At 42.7% G+C, this 23,871-nt stretch overlaps 1 protein-coding gene across 6 annotated transcripts in view; it reads right to left on the minus strand.

The window, feature by feature from the left end:
• The window catches only part of tead3b (TEA domain family member 3 b), a 150,140-nt gene that overhangs the window by 12,375 nt on the left and 113,894 nt on the right, over positions 1 to 23,871 (minus strand). For 3 of the 6 annotated variants that reach the window (XM_062038115.1, XM_062038112.1, XM_062038114.1), the window contains 5 exons: positions 4,887 to 5,018; positions 4,755 to 4,798; positions 4,620 to 4,676; positions 807 to 871; positions 585 to 733 (listed from right to left, as the gene is read on the minus strand). In XM_062038115.1, the coding sequence (XP_061894099.1) occupies positions 585 to 733; positions 807 to 871; positions 4,620 to 4,676; positions 4,755 to 4,798; positions 4,887 to 5,018 (447 nt within the window). Of the gene's footprint in view, positions 1 to 584; positions 734 to 805; positions 872 to 4,619; positions 4,677 to 4,754; positions 4,799 to 4,886; positions 5,019 to 13,367; positions 13,380 to 23,871 lie in introns of all 6 variants that reach the window. The other 3 variants (XM_062038110.1, XM_062038113.1, XM_062038111.1) reach the window with 3 other exon arrangements.

Raw genomic sequence — 23,871 nt, forward strand, 5'->3', positions numbered from 1 at the left:
ACTGATGTATATTTTTCATGTTTACTAATGTATATTATTCATGTTTACTAATGTATATGATTCATGTTTACTAATGTATATTATTCATGTTTATTGATGTATATTATTCATGTTTACTAATGTATACTATTCATGTTTATTGATGTATATTATTCATGTTTACTGATGTATATTATTCGTGTTTACTGATGTATATGATTCATGTTTACTAATGTATATTATTCATGTTTACTAATGTATATTATTCATGTTTACTGATGTATATTATTTGTGTTTACTGATGTATATGATTCATGTTTAAGATGTCTATTATTCATGTTTAAATAACTGCACATGTTTATCAGACTCACTAATAATAATAATAATAATAATAACAATAATAATAACAATAATAATAACAATAATAATAATAACAATAATAACAATAACAATACTAATAATAATAATAATAGTAATAATAATAATAATAATAATAATAATAATAATAATAATAATAATAATAATAATAATAATAAGTGGTATGGATGTCAGCCCTGAAAAAAGCGTATGGGTGCATGTGTAATGCTGCTGTGCCATGGACTCACAGTGTCCGGGTCTCTCTGGACCTCCATGAAGGCGGAGTACTCCAACATGCGCAGCTTGGAGGAGGCGATGGTCCGGTCCTGCCACACGGGCACCGCTGTAGCCGTGGGCGCAGGGGGCGGAGCCAAGGGCTCGTAACCTGCATAGCATACAGAAAACAATCCCCATTGCTGGTAAGAACTTGTCCTTCACGGTCACACTGGAGGTCCGCTGGTGACACTTACTTGGTATGGACTGTGGTACCGGGCCTGAGAGGCTGGGGTATGGCGGCTGTGCAAAAGGCTTGATGCTACAAGACATGAAGGATGCAGCGTTTAAACGCACGCCTTCGTCTTTCACTTCCTGGAAGGATGCTTCACTTTTCATCTTACTGCCATAAGCAATACACTAATTCTGTCCTCTAAATTATACACACAATACCCCATAAAGACAATGTGAAAAGTTGTTTTTTTTAAATCTATTATAAATAAAGATGATTTTTATTTTTAATACATTGGCAAAAATAAATAAATAAAAAGTGTTTCACATTGTCATTGTGGGGTGTTAAAACATTTTTTCTTCTAGAGCTTTTTCAAATGTACTATAAATAAAGTATTTTTTTATTTTTAATAATTTGGCAGATATTTAAAAAAAAAAAAAGTTTGACATCATCATTATGGGGTGTTGGAAAACATGTTTTAAAGCTTTTTCAAATCTATTAGAAAAATTACAAATATTTAGATGTTTTATTACATTGGCTAAAATTGCTTTCAAATACTGTTTGACATTGTCTTTACGAGGGATTGAAACATTTTCTTTAGTCCTTTTGAAATCTATTAGGAAAATAAAGATTTAGATTTTTTAGTAAATTTGCTAAAATTAAAAGCAATTATGAGGTATTATGAGTATTAGTAACTATTATAACGTGAATTTAAATTTTTAATACATTTGCAAAAATGTGGTGTATGGATTTTTTTCTTTTAGAGCTTTTTGAAATGTATTGTAAATTAAAGAGTATTGCTTTGAATTTTTAATACATTTCCAAAAATGTCTAAAAAAAACCGTTTCACATTGTCATTGTGGGGTGTTGAAAAGTTTTTTTTAACTACTATAAATAAAGTATGTTTTTATTTTTTTTAAATTAGCAAAAATGTGGTGTATTGATTTTTTTTCTTTTTAGAGCTTCTTGAAATTTATTGAAAATTAAAAGGTATTGTTTTAAATTTTTCTAACATTTCCAAACATTTCTAAAAAAGTGTTACACATTGTCATTGTGGGGTGTTGAAATGTTTGGTTTTTATGAGAGTTTTATAAATTCTATTATAAACAAAGTCGGTTTTTATTTTAGTACATTTGCAAAAATGTGGTGTATTGATTTTTTTTTCTTTTTAGAGCTTTTTGAAATGTATTGTAAATAAAAGAGTATTGTTTTTAATTTTTCATACATTTCCAAAAATGTCTAGAAAAGTGTTTCACATTGTCATTTTGGGGTGTTGAAAAGTTTTTTTTTGTTTTTGAGACTTGTTTTAATTATATTATAAATAAAGTCGATTTTTACTTTTTAATAAATTTGCAAAAATGTGGTGTATTGATTTTTTTCTTCTTTTTAGAGCTTTTTGAAATGTATTATAAATAAAACAGTATTGTTTTTAATTTTTCATACATTTCCAAAAATGTCTAAAAAAAAAAGTTTCACATTGTCATTGTGGGGTGTTGAAAAGGTTGTTTTTTTTCAGAGTTTTTTTAAACTACTATAAATAAAGTAGATTTTTATTTTTAATAAATTAGCAAACATTTGGTGTATTGTTTTTTTTTCTTTTTAGAGCTTCTTGAAATGTATTGTAAATTAAAAGGTATTGTTTTTAATTTTTCGTACATTTCCAAAAATGTCTAAAAAAAGTGTTTCACATTGTCATTGTGGGGTGTTGAAATGTTTGGTTTTTATGACAGTTTTATAAATTCTTTTATAAACAAAGTCGGTTTTTATTTTTAATACATTTACAAAAATGTGGTGTATTGATTTTTTTTTCTTTTTAGAGCTTTTTGAAATGTATTGTAAATAAAAGAGTATTGTTTTTAATTTTTCATACATTTCCAAAAATGTCTAAAAAAGTGTTTCACATTGTCATTGTGGGTGTTGAAAAGTTTTTTGTTTTTTTTGAGAGTTATTTTAATTATATTATAAATAAAGTCGATTTTTACTTTTTAATACATTTGCAAAAATGTGGTGTATTGATTTGTTTTTCTTTTTAGAGCTTTTTGAAATGTATTATAAATTAAAGGGTATTGTTTTTAATTTTTCATACATTTCCAAAAATGTCTAAAAAAGTGTTTCACATTGTCATTGTGGGGTGTTGAAAAGTTTTTTTTAACTACTATAAATAAAGTATGTTTTTATTTTTAAAAAATTAGCAAAAATGTGGTGTATTGATTTTTTTTCTTTTTAGAGCTTCTTGAAATTTATTGAAAATTAAAAGGTATTGTTTAAAATTTTTCGAACATTTCCAAACATTTCTGAAAAAGTGTTACACATTGTCATTTTGGGGTGTTGAAATGTTTGGTTTTTATGAGAGTTTCATAAATTCTATTATAAACAAAGTCGGTTTTTATTTTAATACATTTGCAAAAATGTGGTGTATTGATTTTTTTTTCTTTTTAGAGCTTTTTGAAATGTATTATGAATAAAAGAGTATTGTTTTTAATTTTTCATACATTTCCAAAAATGTCTAAAAAAAATGTTTCACATTGTCATTGTGGAAAGTTGAAAAGGTTGTTTGTTTTTTTTGAGAGTTACTTTAATTATATTATAAATAAAGTCGATTTGTATTTTTTAATACATTTGCAAAAATGTTTTTTTTAAACTACTATAAATAAAGTAGATTTTTATTTGTAATAAATTAGCTAAAATTTGGTGTATTGTTTTTTTTTTTTTAGAGCTTCTTAAAATTTATTGAAAATTAAAAGGTATTGTTTAAAATTTTTCGAACATTTCCAAACATTTCTAAAAAAGTGTTACACATTGTCATTGTGGGGTGTTCAAATGTTTGGTTTTTATGAGAGTTTTATAAATTCTATTATAAACAAAGTCGGTTTTTATTTTAATACATTTGCAAAAATGTGGTGTATTGATTTTTTTTTCTTTTTAGAGCTTTTTGAAATGTATTGTAAATAAAAGAGTATTGTTTTTAATTTTTCATACATTTCCAAAAATGTCTAAAAAAGTGTTTCACATTGTCATTTTGGGGTGTTGAAAAGGTTTTTTGAGAGTTATTTTAATTATATTATAAATAATACATTATTTAAGTCGGTTTTCATTTTTAATACATTTGCAAAAATGTGATGTATTCATTTTTTTTTCTTTTTAGAGCTTTTTGAAATGTATTATGAATAAAAGAGTATTGTTTTTAATTTTTCATACATTTCCAAAAATGTCTAAAAAAAATGTTTCACATTGTCATTGTGGGGGGAAGTTGAAAAGGTTTTTTTTTTTAAAACTACTATAAATACATTAGATTTTTTCTTTTTCTTTTTAGAGCTTCTTGAAATTTTTGGTAAATTAAAAGGTATTGTTTTAAATTTTTCGAACATTTCCAAAAATGTCTAAAAAAGGAGTGTTGAAAAGTTTGGTTTTTATGAGTTTTTTATATTCTATTACAAACAAAGTCGATTTTTATTTTTAATAAATTAGCAAAAATGTGGTGTATTGATTTTTTTCTTTTAGAGCTTTTTGAAATGTGTCATTTCCAAACATGTTTTAAAAACTTTCACATTGTGATTGTGGGGTGTTGTGTGTAGAATTTTGAGGACAAAAAGAACGTATTCCAGTTGGAATAAGGCTGTAAGATGAATACTAGTGTCATGTGTTGCTGCACCAGCAAAGCGTAAGTCCACCTTCTTCATAACAAATCTTCCATTTTGCAGATCAATACAACAATTGAGCATCTTAATTGTTACATTTGGTGCAGGAACCTCGGGGGAGTTAGTTAGTTGTAGTTAGTTACTTGTAGTTAGCTAGTTGTAGTTAGTTAGTTAGTTGGTTGGTGCTCAGCTGAACTTACGCATGGCTGGTGCGACCAAGCCCAGGAGTCCGTCCCGGGTTGAGATCTAGAACCAGCCTGGTGTGCACAAAGGTGACTGGTTAAACAGGCTCCTCCCACTGGCCTAACTAGTCTCTGCTGGCCCCGCCTACTTACTCCTGAGAAGGTCCAGGCTGGCCCGGGATGGGTGCCGACCAGAACTGGAACACAACAAAGTTCCCAATCAGTGGAAGAGTAGAAAAGTAGTGAAAGAAAGATTGTAGCCAGAAGAGAAGAGGGAGGTCTCACTCTGCCTGGCTGGTAGGGAGCAGGAGGCAGTGGAGGAAGAGGAAGATGATTCTTCATCATGCTGGGAGACACAATCTGTGCTGACGACAGGGCGGCCATGTTCTGCAGGGCCTTGTCCTTCGACGCCTGGTCCTGCACGAGGAGCAGGAGGTCACCACCAGGAGCAGGAGGTCACCACCAGGAGGAAGAGGTGACCACAAGGGGAGGAGGAGGTGACCACAAGGGGAGGATGAGGTGACCACAAGGGGAGGAGGAGGTGACCACAAGGGGAAGAGGAGGTGACCACAAGGGGAGGAGGAGGTGACCACAAGGGGAAGAGGAGGTGACCACCAGGAGGAAGAGGTGACCACAAGGGGAGGAGGAGGTGACCACAAGGGGAGGAGGAGGTGACCACAAGGGGAAGATGAGGTGACCACAAGGGGAGGAGGAGGTGACCACAAGGGGAAGAGGAGGTGACCACCAGGAGGAAGAGGTGACCACAAGGGGAGGAGGAGGTGACCACCAGGGGAGGAGGAGGTGACCACCAGGGGGGGAGGAGGTGACCGCAAGGGGAGGAAGAGGTGACCACAACAAGGGGAGGAGGAGGTGACCACCAGTGGAGGAGGAGGTGACCACCAGGGGAGGAGGTGACCACAAGGGGAGGAAGAGGTGACCACAAGGGGAAGAGGAGGTGACCACAAGGGGAGGATGAGGTGACCCCAAGGGGAGGAGGATGTGACCACAAGGGGAAGAGGAGGTGACCACCAGGAGGAAGAGGTGACCACAAGGGGAGGAGGAGGTGACCACAAGGGGAGGATGAGGTGACCCCAAGGGGAGGAGGAGGTGACCACAAGGGGAGGAGGTGACCACAAGGGGAAGAGGAGGTGACCACAAGGGGAGGAGGTGACCACAAGGGGAGGAGGTGACCACAAGGGGAGGAGGAGGTGACCACAAGGGGAGGAGGAGGTGACCACAAGGGGAGGAAGAGGTGACCACAACAAGGGGAGGAGGAGGTGACCACCAGTGGAGGAGGAGGTGACCACCAGGGGAGGAGGTGACCACCAGGGGAGGAGGTGACCACCAGGGGAGGAGGTGACCACAAGGGGAGGAGGAGGTGACCACAAGGGGAGGAGGAGGTGACCACAAGGGGAGGATGAGGTGACCACAAGGGGAGGAGGAGGTGACCACCAGGGGAGGATGAGGTGACCACCAGGGGAGGAGGTGACCACAAGGGGAGGAGGAGGTGACCACAAGGGGAGGATGAGGTGACCACTAGGGGAGGGTGAGGTGACCACCAGGGGAGGAGGAGGTGACCACAAGAGGAGGAGGTGACCACAAGGGGAGGAGTTGACCACAAGGGGAGGAGGTGACCACAAGGAGAGGAGGAGGTGACCACAAGGGGAGGATGAGGTGACCACCAGGGGAGGATGAGGTGACCACCAGGGGAGGAGGTGACCACAAGGGGAGGAGGAGGTGACCACAAGAGGAGGAGGAGGTGACCACCAGGGGAGGATGAGGTGACCACAAGGGGAGGAGGAGGTGACCACAAGGGGAGGAGGTGACCACAAGGGGAGGCGTTGACCACAAGGGGAGGAGGTGACCACAAGGAGAGGAGGAGGTGACCACAAGGGGAGGAGGATGTGACCATAAGAGGAGAAGGAGGTGACCACAAGGGAAGGAGGAGGTGACCACAAGGGGAGAGTGAGGTGACCACCAGGGGAGGAGGTGACCACCAGGGGAGGAGGTGACCACAAGGGGAGGAGGAGGTGACCACCAGGGGAGGAGGAGGTGACCACAAGGGGAGGATGAGGTGACCACAAGGGGAGGAGGAGGTGACCACCAGGGGAGGAGGAGGTGACCACAAGGGGATGAAGAGGTGACCACAAGGGGAGGAGGAGGTGACCACCAGGGGAGGAGGTGACCACCAGGGGAGGCGGTGACCACAAGGGGAGGAGTAGGTGACCACCAGGGGAGGATGAGGTGACCACAAGAGGAGGAGGAGGTGACCACCAGGGGAGTAGGCGGTGACCACAAGGGGAGGAGGAGGTGACCACAAGGGGAGGATGAGGTGACCACCAGGGGAGGAGGTAACCACAAGGGGAGGAGGTGACCACCAGGGGAGGAGGTGACCACAAGGGGAGGAGTAGGTGACCACCAGGGGAGGAGGAGGTGACCACAAGAGGAGGAGGAGGTGACCACAAGGGGAGGAGGAGGTGACCACAAGGTGAGGATGAGGTGACCACAAGGGGAGGAGGTGACCACAAGGGGAGGAGGTGACCACAACGGGAGGATGAGGTGACCACAAGGGGAGGAGGAGGTGACCACAAGGGGAGGATGAGGTGACCACCAAGGGAGGAGGTGACCACAAGGGGTGGAGGAGGTGACCGCAAGGGGAGGAAGATGTGACCACCAGGGGGGGATGAGGTGACCACCAGGGGAGGAGGCGGTGAACACAAGGGGAGGAGGAGGTGACCACAAGGGGAGGAGGAGGTGACCACAAGGGGAGGATGAGGTGACCACCAGGGGAGGAGGAGGTGACCACCAGGGGAGGAGGTGACCACAAGGGGAGGAGGAGGTGACCACTAGGGGAAGAGGAGGTGACCACAAGGGGAGGAGGAGGTGAACACCAGGGGAGGAGGAGGTGACCACAAGGGGAGGAGGTGACCACAAAGGGAGGAGGAGGTGACCACCAGGGGAGGAGGTGACCGCAAGGGGAGGAGGTGACCACCAGGGGAGGAGGTGACCACAAGGGGAGGAAGAGGTGACCACAAGGGAAGGAGGAGGTGACCACAAGGGGAGAAGGAGGTGACCACCAGGGGAGGATGAGGTGACCACAAGGGGAGGAGGTGACCACCAGAGGAGGAGGAGCTGACCACAAAGGGAGGAAGAGGTGACCACAAGGGAAGGAGGAGGTGACCACCAGGGGAGGAGGAGGTGACCACAAAGGGAAGGAGGAGGTGTCCACCAGGGGAGGAGGAGGTGACCACAAGGGGAGGAGGAGGAGACCACCAGGGGAGGAGGAGGTGACCACAAGGGGAGGAGGAGGAGACCACCAGGGGAGGAGGAGGTGACCACAAGGGGAGGATGAGGTGACCACCAGGGGAGGAGGAGGTGACCACAAGGGGAGGATGAGGTGACCACAAGGGGAGGAGGTGACCACAAGGGGAGGATGACGTGACCACAAGGGGAGGATGACGTGACCACAAGGGGAGGAGGAGGTGACCACAAGGGGAGGATGAGGTGACCACCAGGGGAGGATGAGGTGACCACCAGGGGAGGAGGTGACCACAAGGGGAGGATGAGGTGACCACTAGGGGAGGATGAGGTGACCACCAGGGGAGGAGGAGGTGACCACAAGAGGAGGAGGTGACCACAAGGGGAGGAGTTGACCACAAGGGGAGCAGGTGACCACAAGGAGAGGAGGAGGTGACCACAAGGGGAGGATGAGGTGACCACCAGGGGAGGAGGAGGTGACCACCAAGGGAGGATGAGGTGACCACAAGGGGAGGAGGAGGTGACCACAAGAGGAGGAGGTGACCACAAGGGGAGGAGTTGACCACAAGGGGAGGAGGTGACCACAAGGAGAAGATGAGGTGACCACAAGGGGAGGAGGATGTGACCATAAGAGGAGAAGGAGGTGACCACAAGGGAAGGAGGAGGTGACCACAAGGGGAGAGTGAGGTGACCACCAGGGGAGGAGGTGACCACCAGGGGAGGAGGAGGTGACCACAAGGGGAGGAGGAGGTGACCACCAGGGGAGGAGGAGGTGACCACAAGGGGAGGAAGAGGTGACCACAAGGGGAGGAGGAGGTGACCACCAGGGGGGAGGTGACCACAAGGGGAGGAGGAGGTGACCACCAGGGGAGGATGAGGTGACCACAAGAGGAGGAGGAGGTGACCACAAGGGGAGGAGGAGGTGACCACCAGGGGAGGAGGTGACCACAAGGGGAGGAGGTGACCACCAGGGGAGTAGGCGGTGACCACAAGGGGAGGAGGAGGTGACCACAAGGGGAGGATGAGGTGACCACAAGGGGAGGAGGAGGTGACCACAAGGGGAGGAAGAGGTGACCACAAGGGGAGGAGGAGGTGACCACCAGGGGAGGAGGTGACCACCAGGGGGGGAGGTGACCACAAGGGGAGGAGGAGGTGACCACCAGGGGACGATGAGGTGACCACAAGAGGAGGAGGAGGTGACCACAAGGGGAGGAGGTGACCACCAGGGGAGTAGGCGGTGACCACAAGGGGAGGAGGAGGTGACCACAAGGGGAGGATGAGGTGACCACAAGGGGAGGAGGAGGTGACCACCAGGGGAGTAGGCGGTGACCACAAGGGGAGGAGGAGGTGACCACAAGGGGAGGATGAGGTGACCACCAGGGGAGGAGGTAACCACAAGGGGAGGAGGAGGTGACCACAAGGGGAGGAGGAGGTGACCACAAGAGGAGGAGGAGGTGACCACAAGGGGAGGAGGTGACCACAAGGGGATGAGGTGACCACAACGGGAGGATGAGGTGACCACAAGGGGAGGAGGAGGCGACCACAAGGGGAGGATGAGGTGACCACCAGGGGAGGAGGTGACCACAAGGGGAGGAGGAGGTGACCACAAGGGGAGGAGGATGTGACCACCAGGGGAGGATGAGGTGACCACCAGGGGAGGAGGTGACCACAAGAGGAGGAGGAGGTGACCACCAGGGGAGGAGGCGGTGACCACAAGGGGAGGAGGAGGTGACCACAAGGGGAGGATGAGGTGACCACCAGGGGAGGAGGAGGTGACCACAAGGGGAGGATGAGGTGACCACAAGGGGAGGAGGTGACCACAAGGGGAGGATGAGGTGACCACAAGGGGAGGAGGAGGTGACCACAAGGGGAGGATGAGGTGACCACCAGGGGAGGAGGTGACCACAAGGGGAGGATGAGGTGACCACAAGGGGAGGAGGAGGTGACCACAAGGGGAGGATGAGGTGACCACCAGGGGAGGAGGTGACCACAAGGGGAGGAGGAGGTGACCACAAGGGGAGGAGGAGGTGACCACCAGGGGAGGAGGAGGTGACCACCAGGGGAGGAGGTGACCACAAGAGGAGGAGGAGGTGACCACCAGGGGAGGAGGTGACCACAAGAGGAGGAGGAGGTGACCACCAGGGGAGGAGGCGGTGACCACAAGGGGAGGAGGAGGTGACCACAAGGGGAGGATGAGGTGACCACCAGGGGAGGAGGAGGTGACCACAAGGGGAGGATGAGGTGACCACAAGGGGAGGAGGTGACCACAAGGGGAGGATGAGGTGACCACAAGGGGAGGAGGAGGTGACCACAAGGGGAGGATGAGGTGACCACCAGGGGAGGAGGTGACCACAAGGGGAGGAGGAGGTGACCACAAGGGGAGGAGGAGGTGACCACCAGGGGAGGAGGAGGTGACCACCAGGGGAGGAGGTGACCACAAGAGGAGGAGGAGGTGACCACCAGGGGAGGAGGCGGTGACCACAAGGGGAGGAGGAGGTGACCACAAGGGGAGGATGAGGTGACCACCAGGTGAGGAGGTGACCACAAGAGGAGGAGGTGACCACAAGGGGAGGAGGAGGTGACCACAAGGGGAGGAGGTGACCACAAGGGGAGGAGGAGGTGACCACAAGAGGAGGAGGAGGAGGAGGTGACCACAAGAGGAGGAGGAGGTGACCACAAGAGGAGGAGGAGGTGACCACAAGGGAAGGAGGAGGTGACCACAAGGGGAGGAGGAGGTGACCACAAGGAGGCGCCACAAACATGTCCAGCACAGGTGTCAAACTCACAGCCCAGGGCCAGAACTTGGCTGCCACCTCATTATGTGGCCCTCATTGTCACACCTGGGTGAAGTTTTGTCTGGTTTCATGTTGTCTTGTCATTTCCTGTTTTATTTTGAAATGTTAACTCTCCCTCTCATTTCAGATCACTTGCCCTTCCTCCTGTTTCACTCCTGATTGCCTGATTGTGCCCACCTGTGTCACCCTCCCTCATGTGTATAAATGTCTCGTCCTCCTCCTGTTCTGTGCCAGAGTGTTCCGTCGTCGTGTACCTCCAGCCGTCTTCCACAGTCTTGTCCAAGTCGCTGAGTATTGCCTTGATTTATTCTTTGATTTCTCTGTACCCTCTGAAGAGTGATTTTGATTTGCTAAAGTTTTTGGTCAGTTTTGGTTGAGCTAATTTCATAGTGCTCTGCCTTTTTTTCCCTCCTCTTGGAGCGCTTTAATTTGTAGATTTTTCTTAACTCTTTATAGAGTAGTTTCTGTTATAGCGTTTTGTCTCTTCCTCTTTGTGAGCGCTTTTTCTTTTGTGTAGCTTATCATAGGTTGTTGCTTTTGTTATTGGATCAGTGTAAATTTTGCTATTGTCTTTTTTCCTCCCTTTGGAGTGATTTTCTTTTTATTGTTTTACGCCTTGTACTACGTTTCCTTTTTACTCTAGTATATCAACTATAGAGTTTGTAGCCATTTGTTTATTCACTCTGTCTGAAGAGTTCATAGAAAACAGCAGAATAAAAGCCTGCGTCAAACGTTTCCCGTCTGCAACTGAGTCCTCATTCTTGCCAAGTCCTAACACTCATAAGTGTGATGTGGCCCTCATAAGTGTGATGTGGCCCCTGAGAGTGTGGCCTTCATAAGTGTGATGTGGCCCCTGAGAGTGTGGCCCTCATAAGTGTGACGTGGCCCCTGAGAGTGTGGCCTTCATAAGTGTGACGTGGCCCCTGAGAGTGTCGCCCTCATAAGTGTGATGTGGCTCTTGAGAGTGTGGCCCTCATAAGTGTGATGTGGCCCTCATAAGTTTGATGAGGCCATCATAACTGTGATGTGGCCCTCATAAGTTTCATGTGGCCATCATAAGTGTGATGTGGCCCCCGGAAGTGTGGCCCTCATCAATGTGATGTGGCCCCTGGGAGTGTGGCGCTCATAAGTGTGACGTGGCCCTCATAAGTGTGATGTTGCCCCTGAGAGTGTGGCCCTCATACGTGTGATGTGGCCCCTGGGAGTGTAGCCCTCATAAGTGTGATGTGGCCCCTGGGAGTGTGGCCCTCATAAGTGTGATGTTGCCCCTGAGAGTGTGGCCCTCATACGTGTGGTGTGGCCCCTGAGGCTGTTGCCTTCATAAGTGTGATGTGGCCTTCATACGTGTGATGTGGCCCCTGAGAGTGTGGCCTTCATAAGTGTGATGTGGCCTTCATAAGTGTGATGTGGCCCCTGAGAGTGTGGCCTTCATAAGTGTGATGTGGCCCCTGAGAGTGTGGCCCTCATAAGTGTGATGTGGCCCTCATAAGTGCAATGTGGCCCTCATAAGTGTGATGTGGCCCTCACAAGTGCGATGTGGCCCTCATAAGTCTGATGTGGCCCTCACAAGTGCGATGTGGCCCTCACAAGTGCGATGTGGCCCTCACAAGTGCGATGTGGCCCTCATAAGTCTGATGTGGCCCTCACAAGTGCGATGTGGCCCTCATAAGTGTGATGTGGCCCTCAGTGGAGAGGAGTTTGACAGCTGTGGACTGAACATGTTTTGTTATTTCAGTCGTCAAAGAGTAATGTTAAAGAATGGTTACGTGAGTTAAGTAAAGCAGAGTGTGGTCACCATGGAAACAGGAGGATGAGGACAGCAGCTGGATGTAAGCGCGTGTGTGGTCACCATGGTAACGGGAGGATGAGGACGGCAGCTGGATGTAAGCACGTGTGTAGTCACCATGGAAACAGGAGGATGAGGACAGCAGCTGGATGTAAGCGCGTGTGTGGTCACCAAGGTAACGGGAGGATGAGGAGAGCAGCTGGATGTAAGAGTGTGTGTGGTCACCATGATAAGGGGAGGATGAGGGGAGCAGCTGGATGTAAGAGTGTGTGTGGTCACCATGGTAACGGGAGGATGAGGGGAGCAGCTGGATGTAAGAGTGTGTGTGGTCACCATGGTAACGGGAGGATGAGGAGAGCAGCTGGATGTAAGTGTGTGTGTGGTCACCATGGTAACGGGAGGATGAGGAGAGCAGCTGGATGTAAGCGCGTGTGTAGTCACCATGGTAACGGGAGGATGAGGAGAGCAGCTGGATGTAAGCGTGTGTGTGGTCACCATGGTAACGGGAGGATGAGGAGAGCAGCTGGATGTAAGCGTGTGTGTGGTCACCATGGTAACGGGAGGATGAGGACGGCAGCTGGATGTAAGCGCGTGCAGCAGCGTGATGAAAAGAGGCTTCACGTGTTTAAATACGAGATGGCAAACAAAATGAAATATTGAAGCAAACTTCAAGCTCCTAAACTTTCCTGCTTGTTTTGTTTTTTTGCAACTTGGCCAAATAAAATAAAGCACAAGTTTGAAGCAAAGTGTGGAGCCCAAACATCAAACCAGCAGCACCTGAACCAAGCAAGCACAGCAGCTGCAGGACACCTAAATGCATCATTGGGAAGAACCTGAATGCATCACGGGGGAGAAGGGGTGCCATGCCAGCAGAGGCCATAGGGGGCGCAATGATGCTGAATGTAGGAGGAAGTAATGTTGACTTACCAAGTTCATTGCCTGAAGCAGAATATAAAACAGAGAAGAAACATTAGTACTAGGAAGTCGACTTGGGACTTGTGCTCCAGACTAGGAAGTCTACTTGGGACTTGTGCTCCAGACTAGGAAGTCTACTTGGGACTTGTGCTCCAGACTAGGAAGTCTACTTGGGACTTGTGGTCCAGACTATAAAGTCTACTTGAGACTTGTGGTCTAGACTATGAAGTCTACTTGAGATTTGTGGTCCAGACTATAAACTCTACTTGGGAGTTGTGGTCCAGACTATAAACTCTACTTGGGAGTTGTGCTCCAGACTATAACGTCTACTTGAGACTTGTGGTCCAGACTATAAAGTCTACTTGGGACTTGTGGTCCGGACTATAACGTCTACTTGAGACTTGTGGTCCAGACTATGAAGTCTACTTGAGACTTGCGGTCCAGACTATAAAGTCTACTTGGGACTTGTGGTCCAGACTATGAAGTCTAGTTGAGACTTGTGGTCCAGAATATAAAGTCTACTTGAGACTTATGGTCCAGACTATAAAGTCTACTTGGGACTTGTGGTCCAGACTATAACGTCTACTTGAGACTTGTGGTCCAGACTATGAAGTCTACTTGGGACCTGTGGTCCAGACTATAACGTCTACTTGAGACTTGTGGTCAAGACTATGAAGTCTACTTGAGACTTGCGGTCCAGACTATAAAGTCTACTTGGGACTTGTGGTCCAGACTATGAAGTCTAGTTGAGACTTGTGGTCCAGAATATAAAGTCTACTTGAGACTTGTGGTCCAGACTATAAAGTCTACTTGGGAATTGTGGTCTAGACTATAAAGTCTACTTGAGACTTGTGGTCCAGACTATAAAGTCTACTTGGGACTCGTGATCCAGACTATGAAGTCTAGTTGAGACTTGTGGTCCAGAATATAAAGTATACTTGAGACTTGTGGTCCAGACTATAAAGTCTACTTGGGAATTGTGGTCTAGACTATCAAATCTACTTGAGACTTATGGTCAAGACTATGAAGTCTATTTGGGACTTGTGGTCCAGTCTATGAAGTCTACTTGAGACTTGTGGGCCAGACTATGAAGTCTACTTGAGACTTGTGGTCCAGACTATAAAGTCTACTTGAGACTTGTGGTCCAGACTATGAAGTCTACTTGGGGCTTGTGGTCCAGACTATGAAGTCTAGTTGAGACTTGTGGTCCAGACTATAAAGTCTACTTGAGACTCGTGGTCCAGACTATAAAGTCTACTTGGGAATTGTGGTCTTGACTATAAAGTCTACTTGAGACTTATGGTCCAGACTATGAAGTCGATTTGGGACTTGTGGTCCAGACTATGAAGTCTACTTGAGACTTGTGGGACAGACTATGAAGTTTACTTGAGACTTATGGTCCAGACTATAAAGTCTACTTGAGACTTGTGGTCCAGACTATTAAGTCGACTTGGGACTTGTGGTCCAGACTATGAAGTCTAGTTGAGACTTGTGGTCCAGACTATAAAGTCTACTTGAGACTTGTGGTCCGGACTATAAAGTCTACTTGGGAATTGTGGTCTAGACTATAAAGTCTACTTGAGACTTATGGTCCAGACTATGAAGTCTATTTGGGACTTGTGGTCCAGACTATGAAGTCTACTTGAGACTTGTGGGCCAGACTATGAAGTCTACTTGAGACTTGTGGTCCAGACTATGAAGTCGACTTGGGACTTTTGGTCCAGACTATGAAGTTTACTTGGGACTTGTGGTCCAGACTATAAAGTCTACTTGAGACTTGTGGTCCAGACTATAAAGTCTACTTGAGACTTATGGTCCAGACTATGAAGTCTACTTGGAACTTCTGGTCCAGACTATGAAGTCTTCTTGGGACTTCTGGTCCAGACTATGAAGTCTACTTGGGACTTGTGGTCCAGACTATAAAGTCTACTTGAGACTTGTGGTCCAGACTATGAACTCTACTTGAGATTTGTGGTCCAGAATATAAACTCTACTTGGGAGTTGTGCTCCAGACTATGACGTCTACTTGAGACTTGTGGTCCAGACTATAAAGTCTACGGGACTTGTGCTCCAGACTATAAAGTCTACTTGAGACTTGTGGTCCAGACTATGAAGTCTACTTGAGACTTGCGGTCCGGACTATAAAGTCTACTTGGGACTTGTGGTCCAGACTATGAAGTCTAGTTGAGACTTGTGGTCCAGAATATAAAGTCTACTTGGGAATTGTGGTCTAGACTATAAAGTCTACTTGAGACTTGCAGTTCAGACTATAAAGTCTACTTGGGACTTGTGGTCCAGACTATGAAGTCTAGTTGAGACTTGTGGTCCAGAATATAAAGTATACTTTAGACTTGTGGTCCAGACTATAAAGTCTACTTGGGAATTGTGGTCTAGACTATAAAGTCTACTTGGGATTTGTGGTCCAGACTATGAAGTCTAGTTGAGACTTGTGGTCCAGAATATAAAGTCTACTTGAGACTTGTGGTCCAGACTCTAAAGTCTACTTGGGAATTGTGGGCCAGACTATAAAGTCTACTTGGGACTTGTGGGCCAGACTATAAAGTCTACTTGAGACTTATGGTCCATACTATGAAGTCTACTTGGGACTTGTGGTCCAGACTATAAAGTCTACTTGGGACTTGTGGTCCAGACTATAAGGTATACTTGGGACTTGTGGTCCAGACTATAAAGTCTACTTGAGACTTATGGTCCAGACTATAAAGTCTACTTGGGACTTGTGGTCCAGACTATAAAGTCTACTTGAGACTTATGGTCCAGACTATAAAGTCTACTTGGGACTTGTGGTCCAGACTATAAAGTCTACTTGGGACTTGTGGGCCAGACTATAAAGTCTACTTGAGATTTATGGTCCAGACTATGAAGTCTACTTGGGACTTGTGGTCCAGACTATAAAGTCTACTTGAGACTTGTGGTCCAGACTATGAAGTCTACTTGAGACTTGTGGTCCAGACTATGAAGTCTACTTGGGACTTGTGGTCCAGACTATAAAGTCTACTTGGGACTTGTGGTCCAGACTATGAAGTCTACTTGAGACTTGCGGTCCAGACTATAAAGTCTACTTGGGAATGGTGGTCCAGACTATGAAGTCTACTTGAGACTTGCGGTCCAGACTATAAAGTCTACTTGGGACTTGTGGTCCAGACTATGAAGTCTACTTGAGACTTGTGGTCCAGACTATAAAGTCTACTTGGGACTTGTGGTCTAGACTATAAAGTCTACTTGAGACTTGCGGTCCAGACTATAAAGTCTACTTGAGACTTGTGGTCCAGATTATGAAGTCTACTTGGGACTTGTGGTCCAGACTATAAAGTCTACTTGAGACGTGTGGTCCAGACTATGAAGTCTACTTGGGACTTGTGGTCCAGACTATAAAGTCTACTTGAGACGTGTGGTCCAGACTATAAAGTGTACTTGGGACTTGTGGTCCAGACTATAAAGTCTACTTGAGACGTGTGGTCCAGACTATAAAGTCTACTTGGGACTTGTGGTCCAGACTATAAAGAACTTGCATCTCAACCAAGAAGAATTGACCGCTGGCTTTGTTTGACTTTCACAATAAAGTAATAAATATTTATATCCTGGACTAAATATAGAATAATGAACACACAGTGAGGAGAAAATAACAAATATGCTATGAATACAAGTAGTGTTGAAATATATAATTTATACAAGAGAGTTGAAATATATAATTTATACAAGAGTGTTGAAATATATAATTTATACAAGAGTGTTGAAATATATAATTTCATGAGAAATTAAAAAAGTTGTAGATAGAAACAAATTCTAACTGAATTCCAACAATGAACAATTAATCACTTCACTTAAATCTTCATCTGCCAAAAGTAGATGTTGCAGTTGTTGCAATTAGGTCTGGGTGATACATGGAATATACGCGATATATCGTGGGTTTGTCTCTGTGCGATATAGAAAATGACTATTTTGTAACAAATGAAGGAATAATGAATTCCCAAGAAAAACAGCAGGGGGTCCATCGTCTGGCAGTGGTTTGGCTTCAAGCGGGAAGATGTTGAACAGACAACCGTAATTTGTCAAGTGTGCGGCAAAAAGTAGCATTACTGCTAACATGTAGCATCATTTGAAAAGTCACCCGCTAGAGGATGAAGAGTGCTTGAAACTCCGCATGTCAACATCTCCGTCGGTGCCACACCCACAAAATGCCCAAGCAACCATTTCCACATCAACACCGTATGACACAAATAGTCAACAACAGAAGGAGATAACGTCCGCAGGAACCTACCACATAGTGAAGGACATACACTATTTGATTTCCTATTATGCAGCTCATTTTTAATTTGACACTTATTGAAATATCTTGTGTGACATCATGCACAAAAGTGCACTTTATTTGTTTGAAACTATTGTAGTGACGTTCTGTACAAAAAGTGCACTTTAATTGAATGTTGTTTTGATGTCATCTTAGTGACATCATGCACAAAAGTGCACTAATAGCTTGTTTTAAAATGTCTCTGACAATCTTGCACTTTCTGTTTTGAAATGACATGAATGTTTGTGCCACTGCTTAATAACTGTTTAATAAATACACTTTTGCTAAATTGACTTAGTTGTGGTTCCCCTCTCTTTAACATTAGAAACACTCCAAATCTTTAACTTTAGAAACACTCCAACTCTTTAACATTAGAAACACTCCAACACTTTAACATTAGAAACACTCCAACACTTTGACTTTAGAAACTCTCCAACCCTTTAACTTTAGAAACACTCCAACTCTTTAACTTTAGAAACACTCCAACTCTTTAACTTTAGAAACTCTCCAACTCTTTAACTTTAGAAACACTCCAACCCTTTAACTTTAGAAACACTCCAACTCTTTAACTTTAGAAACACTCCAACCCTTCAACATTAGAAACACTCCAACCCTTCAACATTAGAAACACTCCAACCCTTTAACTTTAGAAACACTCCAACCCTTTAACATTAGAAACACTCCAACCCTTTAACATTAGAAACACTCCAACCCTTCAACATTAGAAACACTCCAACTCTTCAACATTAGAAACCCTCCAACTCTTTAACTTTAGAAACACTCCAACTCTTTAACTTTAGAAACACTCCAACCCTTTAACTTTAGAAACACTCCAACCCTTTAACTTTAGAAACACTCCAACTCTTTAACTTTAGAAACACTCCAACTCTTTAACTTTAGAAACACTCCAACCCTTTAACTTTAGAAACACTCCAACTCTTTAACTTTAGAAACACTCCAACTCTTTAACTTTAGAAACACTCCAACCCTTCAACATTAGAAACACTCCAACTCTTCAACATTAGAAACACTCCAACTCTTTAACATTAGAAACACTCCAACCCTTTAACTTTAGAAACACTCCAACTCTTTAACTTTAGAAACACTCCAACCCTTTAACTTTAGAAACACTGCAACTCTTTAACATTAGAAACACTCCAACCCTTTAACTTTAGAAACACTCCAACTCTTTAACTTTAGAAACACTCCAACTCTTTAACTTTAGAAACACTGCAACTCTTTAACATTAGAAACACTCCAACCCTTTAACTTTAGAAACACTCCAACTCTTTAACTTTAGAAACACTCCAACTCTTTAACTTTAGAAAGACTCCAACTCTTTAACATTAGAAACACTCCAACTCTTTAACTTTAGAAACACTCCAACTCTTTAACATTAGAAACACTCCAACTCTTTAACTTTAGAAACACTCCAACCCTTTAACATTAGAAACACTCCAACTCTTTAACATTAGAAACACTCCAACTCTTTAACATTAGAAACACTCCAACCCTGCAACATTAGAAACACTCCAACTCTTTAACATTAATAACACTCCAACTCTTTAACATTAGAAACACTCCAACTCTTTAACTTTAGAAACACTCCAACTCTTTAACTTTAGAAACACTCCAACCCTTTAACTTTAGAAACACTCCAACCCTTTAACTTTAGAAACACTCCAACTCTTTAACTTTAGAAAGACTCCAACGCTTTAACTTTAGAAAGACTCCAACCCTTTAACTTTAGAAACACTCCAACTCTTTAACTTTAGAAACACTCCAACCCTTTAACTTTAGAAACACTCCAACTCTTTAACTTTAGAAACACTCCAACTCTTTAACATTAGAAACACTCCAACTCTTTAACTTTAGAAACACTCCAACTCTTTAACATTAGAAACACTCCAACTCTTTAACTTTAGAAACACTCCAACGCTTTAACTTTAGAAACACTCCAACTCTTAAACTTTAGAAACACTCCAACCCTTTAACTTTAGAAACACTCCAACCCTTCAACATTAGAAACACTCCAACCATTCAACATTAGAAACACTCCAACTCTTTAACTTTAAAAACACTCCAACTCTTTAACTTCAGAAACACTCCAACTCTTTAACTTTAGAAACACTCCAACCCTTTAACTTTAGAAACACTCCAACTCTTTAACTTTAGAAACACTCCAACTCGTTAACTTTAAAAACACTCCAACCCTTCAACATTAGAAACACTCCAACTCTTCAACACTAGAAACACTCCAACTCTTTAACATTAGAAACACTCCAACTCTTTAACTTTAGAAACACTCCAACTCTTTAACTTTAGAAACACTCCAACCCTTTAACTTTAGAAACACTCCAACCCTTTAACTTTAGAAACACTCCAGCCCTTTAACTTTAGAAACACTCCAACGCTTTAACTTTAGAAACACTCCAACTCTTAAACTTTAGAAACACTCCAACCCTTTAACTTTAGAAACACTCCAACCCTTCAACATTAGAAACACTCCAACCCTTCAACATTAGAAACACTCCAACTATTCAACATTAGAAACACTCCAACTCTTTAACTTTAAAAACACTCCAACTCTTTAACTTTAAAAACACTCCAACTCTTTAACTTTAGAAACACTCCAACCCTTTAACTTTAGAAACACACTCCAACTCTTTAACTTTAGAAACACTCCAACTCGTTAACTTTAAAAACACTCCAACCCTTCAACATTAGAAACACTCCAACTCTTCAACATTAGAAACACTCCAACTCTTTAACATTAGAAACACTCCAACTCTTTAACATTAGAAACACTCCAACTCTTTAACTTTAGAAACACTCCAACTCTTTAACTTTAAAAACACTCCAACTCTTTAACTTTAGAAACACTCCAACTCTTTAACATTAGAAACACTCCAACTCTTTAACTTTAGAAACACTCCAACCCTTTAACTTTAGAAACACTCCAACCCTTCAACATTAGAAACACTCCAACCATTCAACATTAGAAACACTCCAACTCTTTAACTTTAAAAACACTCCAACTCTTTAACTTCAGAAACACTCCAACTCTTTAACTTTAGAAACACTCCAACCCTTTAACTTTAGAAACACTCCAACTCTTTAACTTTAGAAACACTCCAACTCGTTAACTTTAAAAACACTCCAACCCTTCAACATTAGAAACACTCCAACTCTTCAACACTAGAAACACTCCAACTCTTTAACATTAGAAACACTCCAACTCTTTAACTTTAGAAACACTCCAACTCTTTAACTTTAGAAACACTCCAACCCTTTAACTTTAGAAACACTCCAACCCTTTAACTTTAGAAACACTCCAGCCCTTTAACTTTAGAAACACTCCAACGCTTTAACTTTAGAAACACTCCAACTCTTAAACTTTAGAAACACTCCAACCCTTTAACTTTAGAAACACTCCAACCCTTCAACATTAGAAACACTCCAACCCTTCAACATTAGAAACACTCCAACTCTTCAACATTAGAAACACTCCAACTCTTTAACTTTAAAAACACTCCAACTCTTTAACTTCAGAAACACTCCAACTCTTTAACTTTAAAAACACTCCAACTCTTTAACTTTAGAAACACTCCAACCCTTTAACTTTAGAAACACACTCCAACTCTTTAACTTTAGAAACACTCCAACTCGTTAACTTTAAAAACACTCCAACCCTTCAACATTAGAAACACTCCAACTCTTCAACATTAGAAACACTCCAACTCTTTAACATTAGAAACACTCCAACTCTTTAACATTAGAAACACTCCAACTCTTTAACTTTAGAAACACTCCAACTCTTTAACTTTAGAAACACTCCAACTCTTTAACTTTAGAAACACTCCAACTCTTTAACATTAGAAACACTCCAACTCCAAGGGTAGAAGGTTGCAGATGTGCAGGACTCCCTTGAATAAGAGATAGTTCATCTCAATGGGACTTTCCTTGGTAAATAAAGGTTAAACAAAGCTACAACATCAACAACAACAACAACACAATCCTCTATCTGAGACAAGAACACACAATTCTGCATTCTAACTGGTAAATAAACTCTAGCAAGAGTCAGCTCATGAGGAGCGAGGCTCTCTCTCTCTCCGTGCTCCCTGTGTCTTGCTCTCCGCCCACTGAGACAAAGATTGTGGATGAGCAAAAGAGGGCTCACTATATGTTTAGTTCATTCTACTGCATAAACAAATGTATGGATGCAGGCCAAGTGTTTGACTTCCTGTATTGATGAACTTCTAGTCGCCATTCAAACTGTTTCCAAATGAGCATCCTGGCTGCCTCCCCTGCAGTGCAGGCAAACTTGAACACTTCTGAGGGAAAACAACCAACACTCACATGCTGGTGATGGCCGGGTTAAAACACCTCCACTTCTCGCTGTTAGCATAAATTCCAGACTCTAAGCTGTGTTGTTGTTTGTGCTACATCGCCATCTTCAGGACGAGTGCAGGTGCTGCATTGTACTTCAATTTAGAGCCTTCAACCAGAAGTAGAAGTGCCGCTTCGTCTTCTAGCCGTCCATAGCGTTCTACTCGTATGTATTCTTCATTCAACACTAGGTGACGTTTACAAGTTTTACAATATAACTAAAACTATTCTTACTTACTAAAGTGTCCCATGTGTGATGTCTGTAGGAGTGTTTTCATGCATATTTGTACCTGCTATCGTAATGTAGTCAAGCTAGATTCGTTAGCATTAGCTAATATGCTAACAGGTTTTCAAGTGTCTGTGTTATTATCATTAACTTACATTCTTTTTGTATTGTTTCACTTTCACAAATTCCTCAGTAAATTCAGCACAACGTCTGAGTGGAGTTATTGAGTCTGTTTGGCTGATTGGAGAGTTAGCTTGCGCAGCTAGTGGCTCCATGACCATGACTTCTGTTTTGTTTGATCAGCCGTTTTACTGCCCTGTTACAGACACTGTTTAGAAACAATTAAGGTATGTAAATAAACATTTACAGAATATTTCTGTGTAATTAACTTCACAACCTATATATCTGTGACTTATAGTCCGGTGCGGCTAATTTATGGGAACAATATTTTTTCTTGTAAAATGTAGTGGGTGCGGCTTATACATATATATATATATATATATATATATATATATATATATATATATATATATATATATATATATATATATATATATATATATATATATATATATATATATATATATATATATATATATGCGCTTTGTAGTCTGAAAAATACCATAATTTTCCACCAAATGGGGGGGAAAACATGTTATTGTGTAGACTAACAGTTACTACATTGCTTCATTTGAAAACAATAAGGTAAACATTTACAGAATATTTCTGTGTAAATAACTAATTTCACATCGTATATATCTGCCACTTATAGTCCGGTGCAGCTTATATATGGATTTTCTATATTTTTCCCTAAAGGTTAGTGGGTGTATCTTATATACTGGTACGCTCTATAGTCCGAAAAATATGGTAGTTTTACTCTGATGTCATGTTGGAGGGCGTACATGAAGAGATGAACTATCTTATAAACTTTCTTACTCTGACTAATAAAAAAAACTGTTTGATCAGCCGTTTGGAAACAATGAAGGTATGTAAATAAACATTCTGTGTAAATAACTCATTTTACAACCTATATATCTGCCACTTATAGTCCGGTGTGGCTAATTTATGGGACAAATATTTTTTCTTGTAAAATTTAGTGGGTGCGGCTTATATACCGGTGCACTTCGTAGTCTGAAAAATACTATAATTTTCCACCAAATGGGGGGAAAACATGTTATTTTGTAGACTAACAGTTACTACATTGTTTCATTTGGAAACAATTAAGGTACGTAAATAAACATTTACAGAATATTTCTGTGTAAATAACTCAGTTCACAACGTATATATCTGCCACTTATAGTCCGGTGCGGCTTATATGTGGATTTTCTTATATTTTTCCCTAAAATTTAGTGGGTGCGGCTTATATGCCGGTGCGCTTTGTAGTCTGGAAAAATACTAAAATTTTCCACCAAATAGGGGGGAAAACATGTTATTTTGTAGACTAACAGATACTACATTGCTTCATTTGAAAACAATTAACGAATGTAAACCAACATTTACAGAAGATTTCTGTGTAAATAATTATTTTCTGTGTAAATAAATAATTTCACAACATATATATCTGCAACTTATATGTGGCTTACATGTGGATTTTT

The sequence above is a fragment of the Entelurus aequoreus genome, linkage group LG26, assembly GCF_033978785.1.
Source record: "Entelurus aequoreus isolate RoL-2023_Sb linkage group LG26, RoL_Eaeq_v1.1, whole genome shotgun sequence".
Taxonomy (NCBI): domain Eukaryota; kingdom Metazoa; phylum Chordata; class Actinopteri; order Syngnathiformes; family Syngnathidae; genus Entelurus; species Entelurus aequoreus.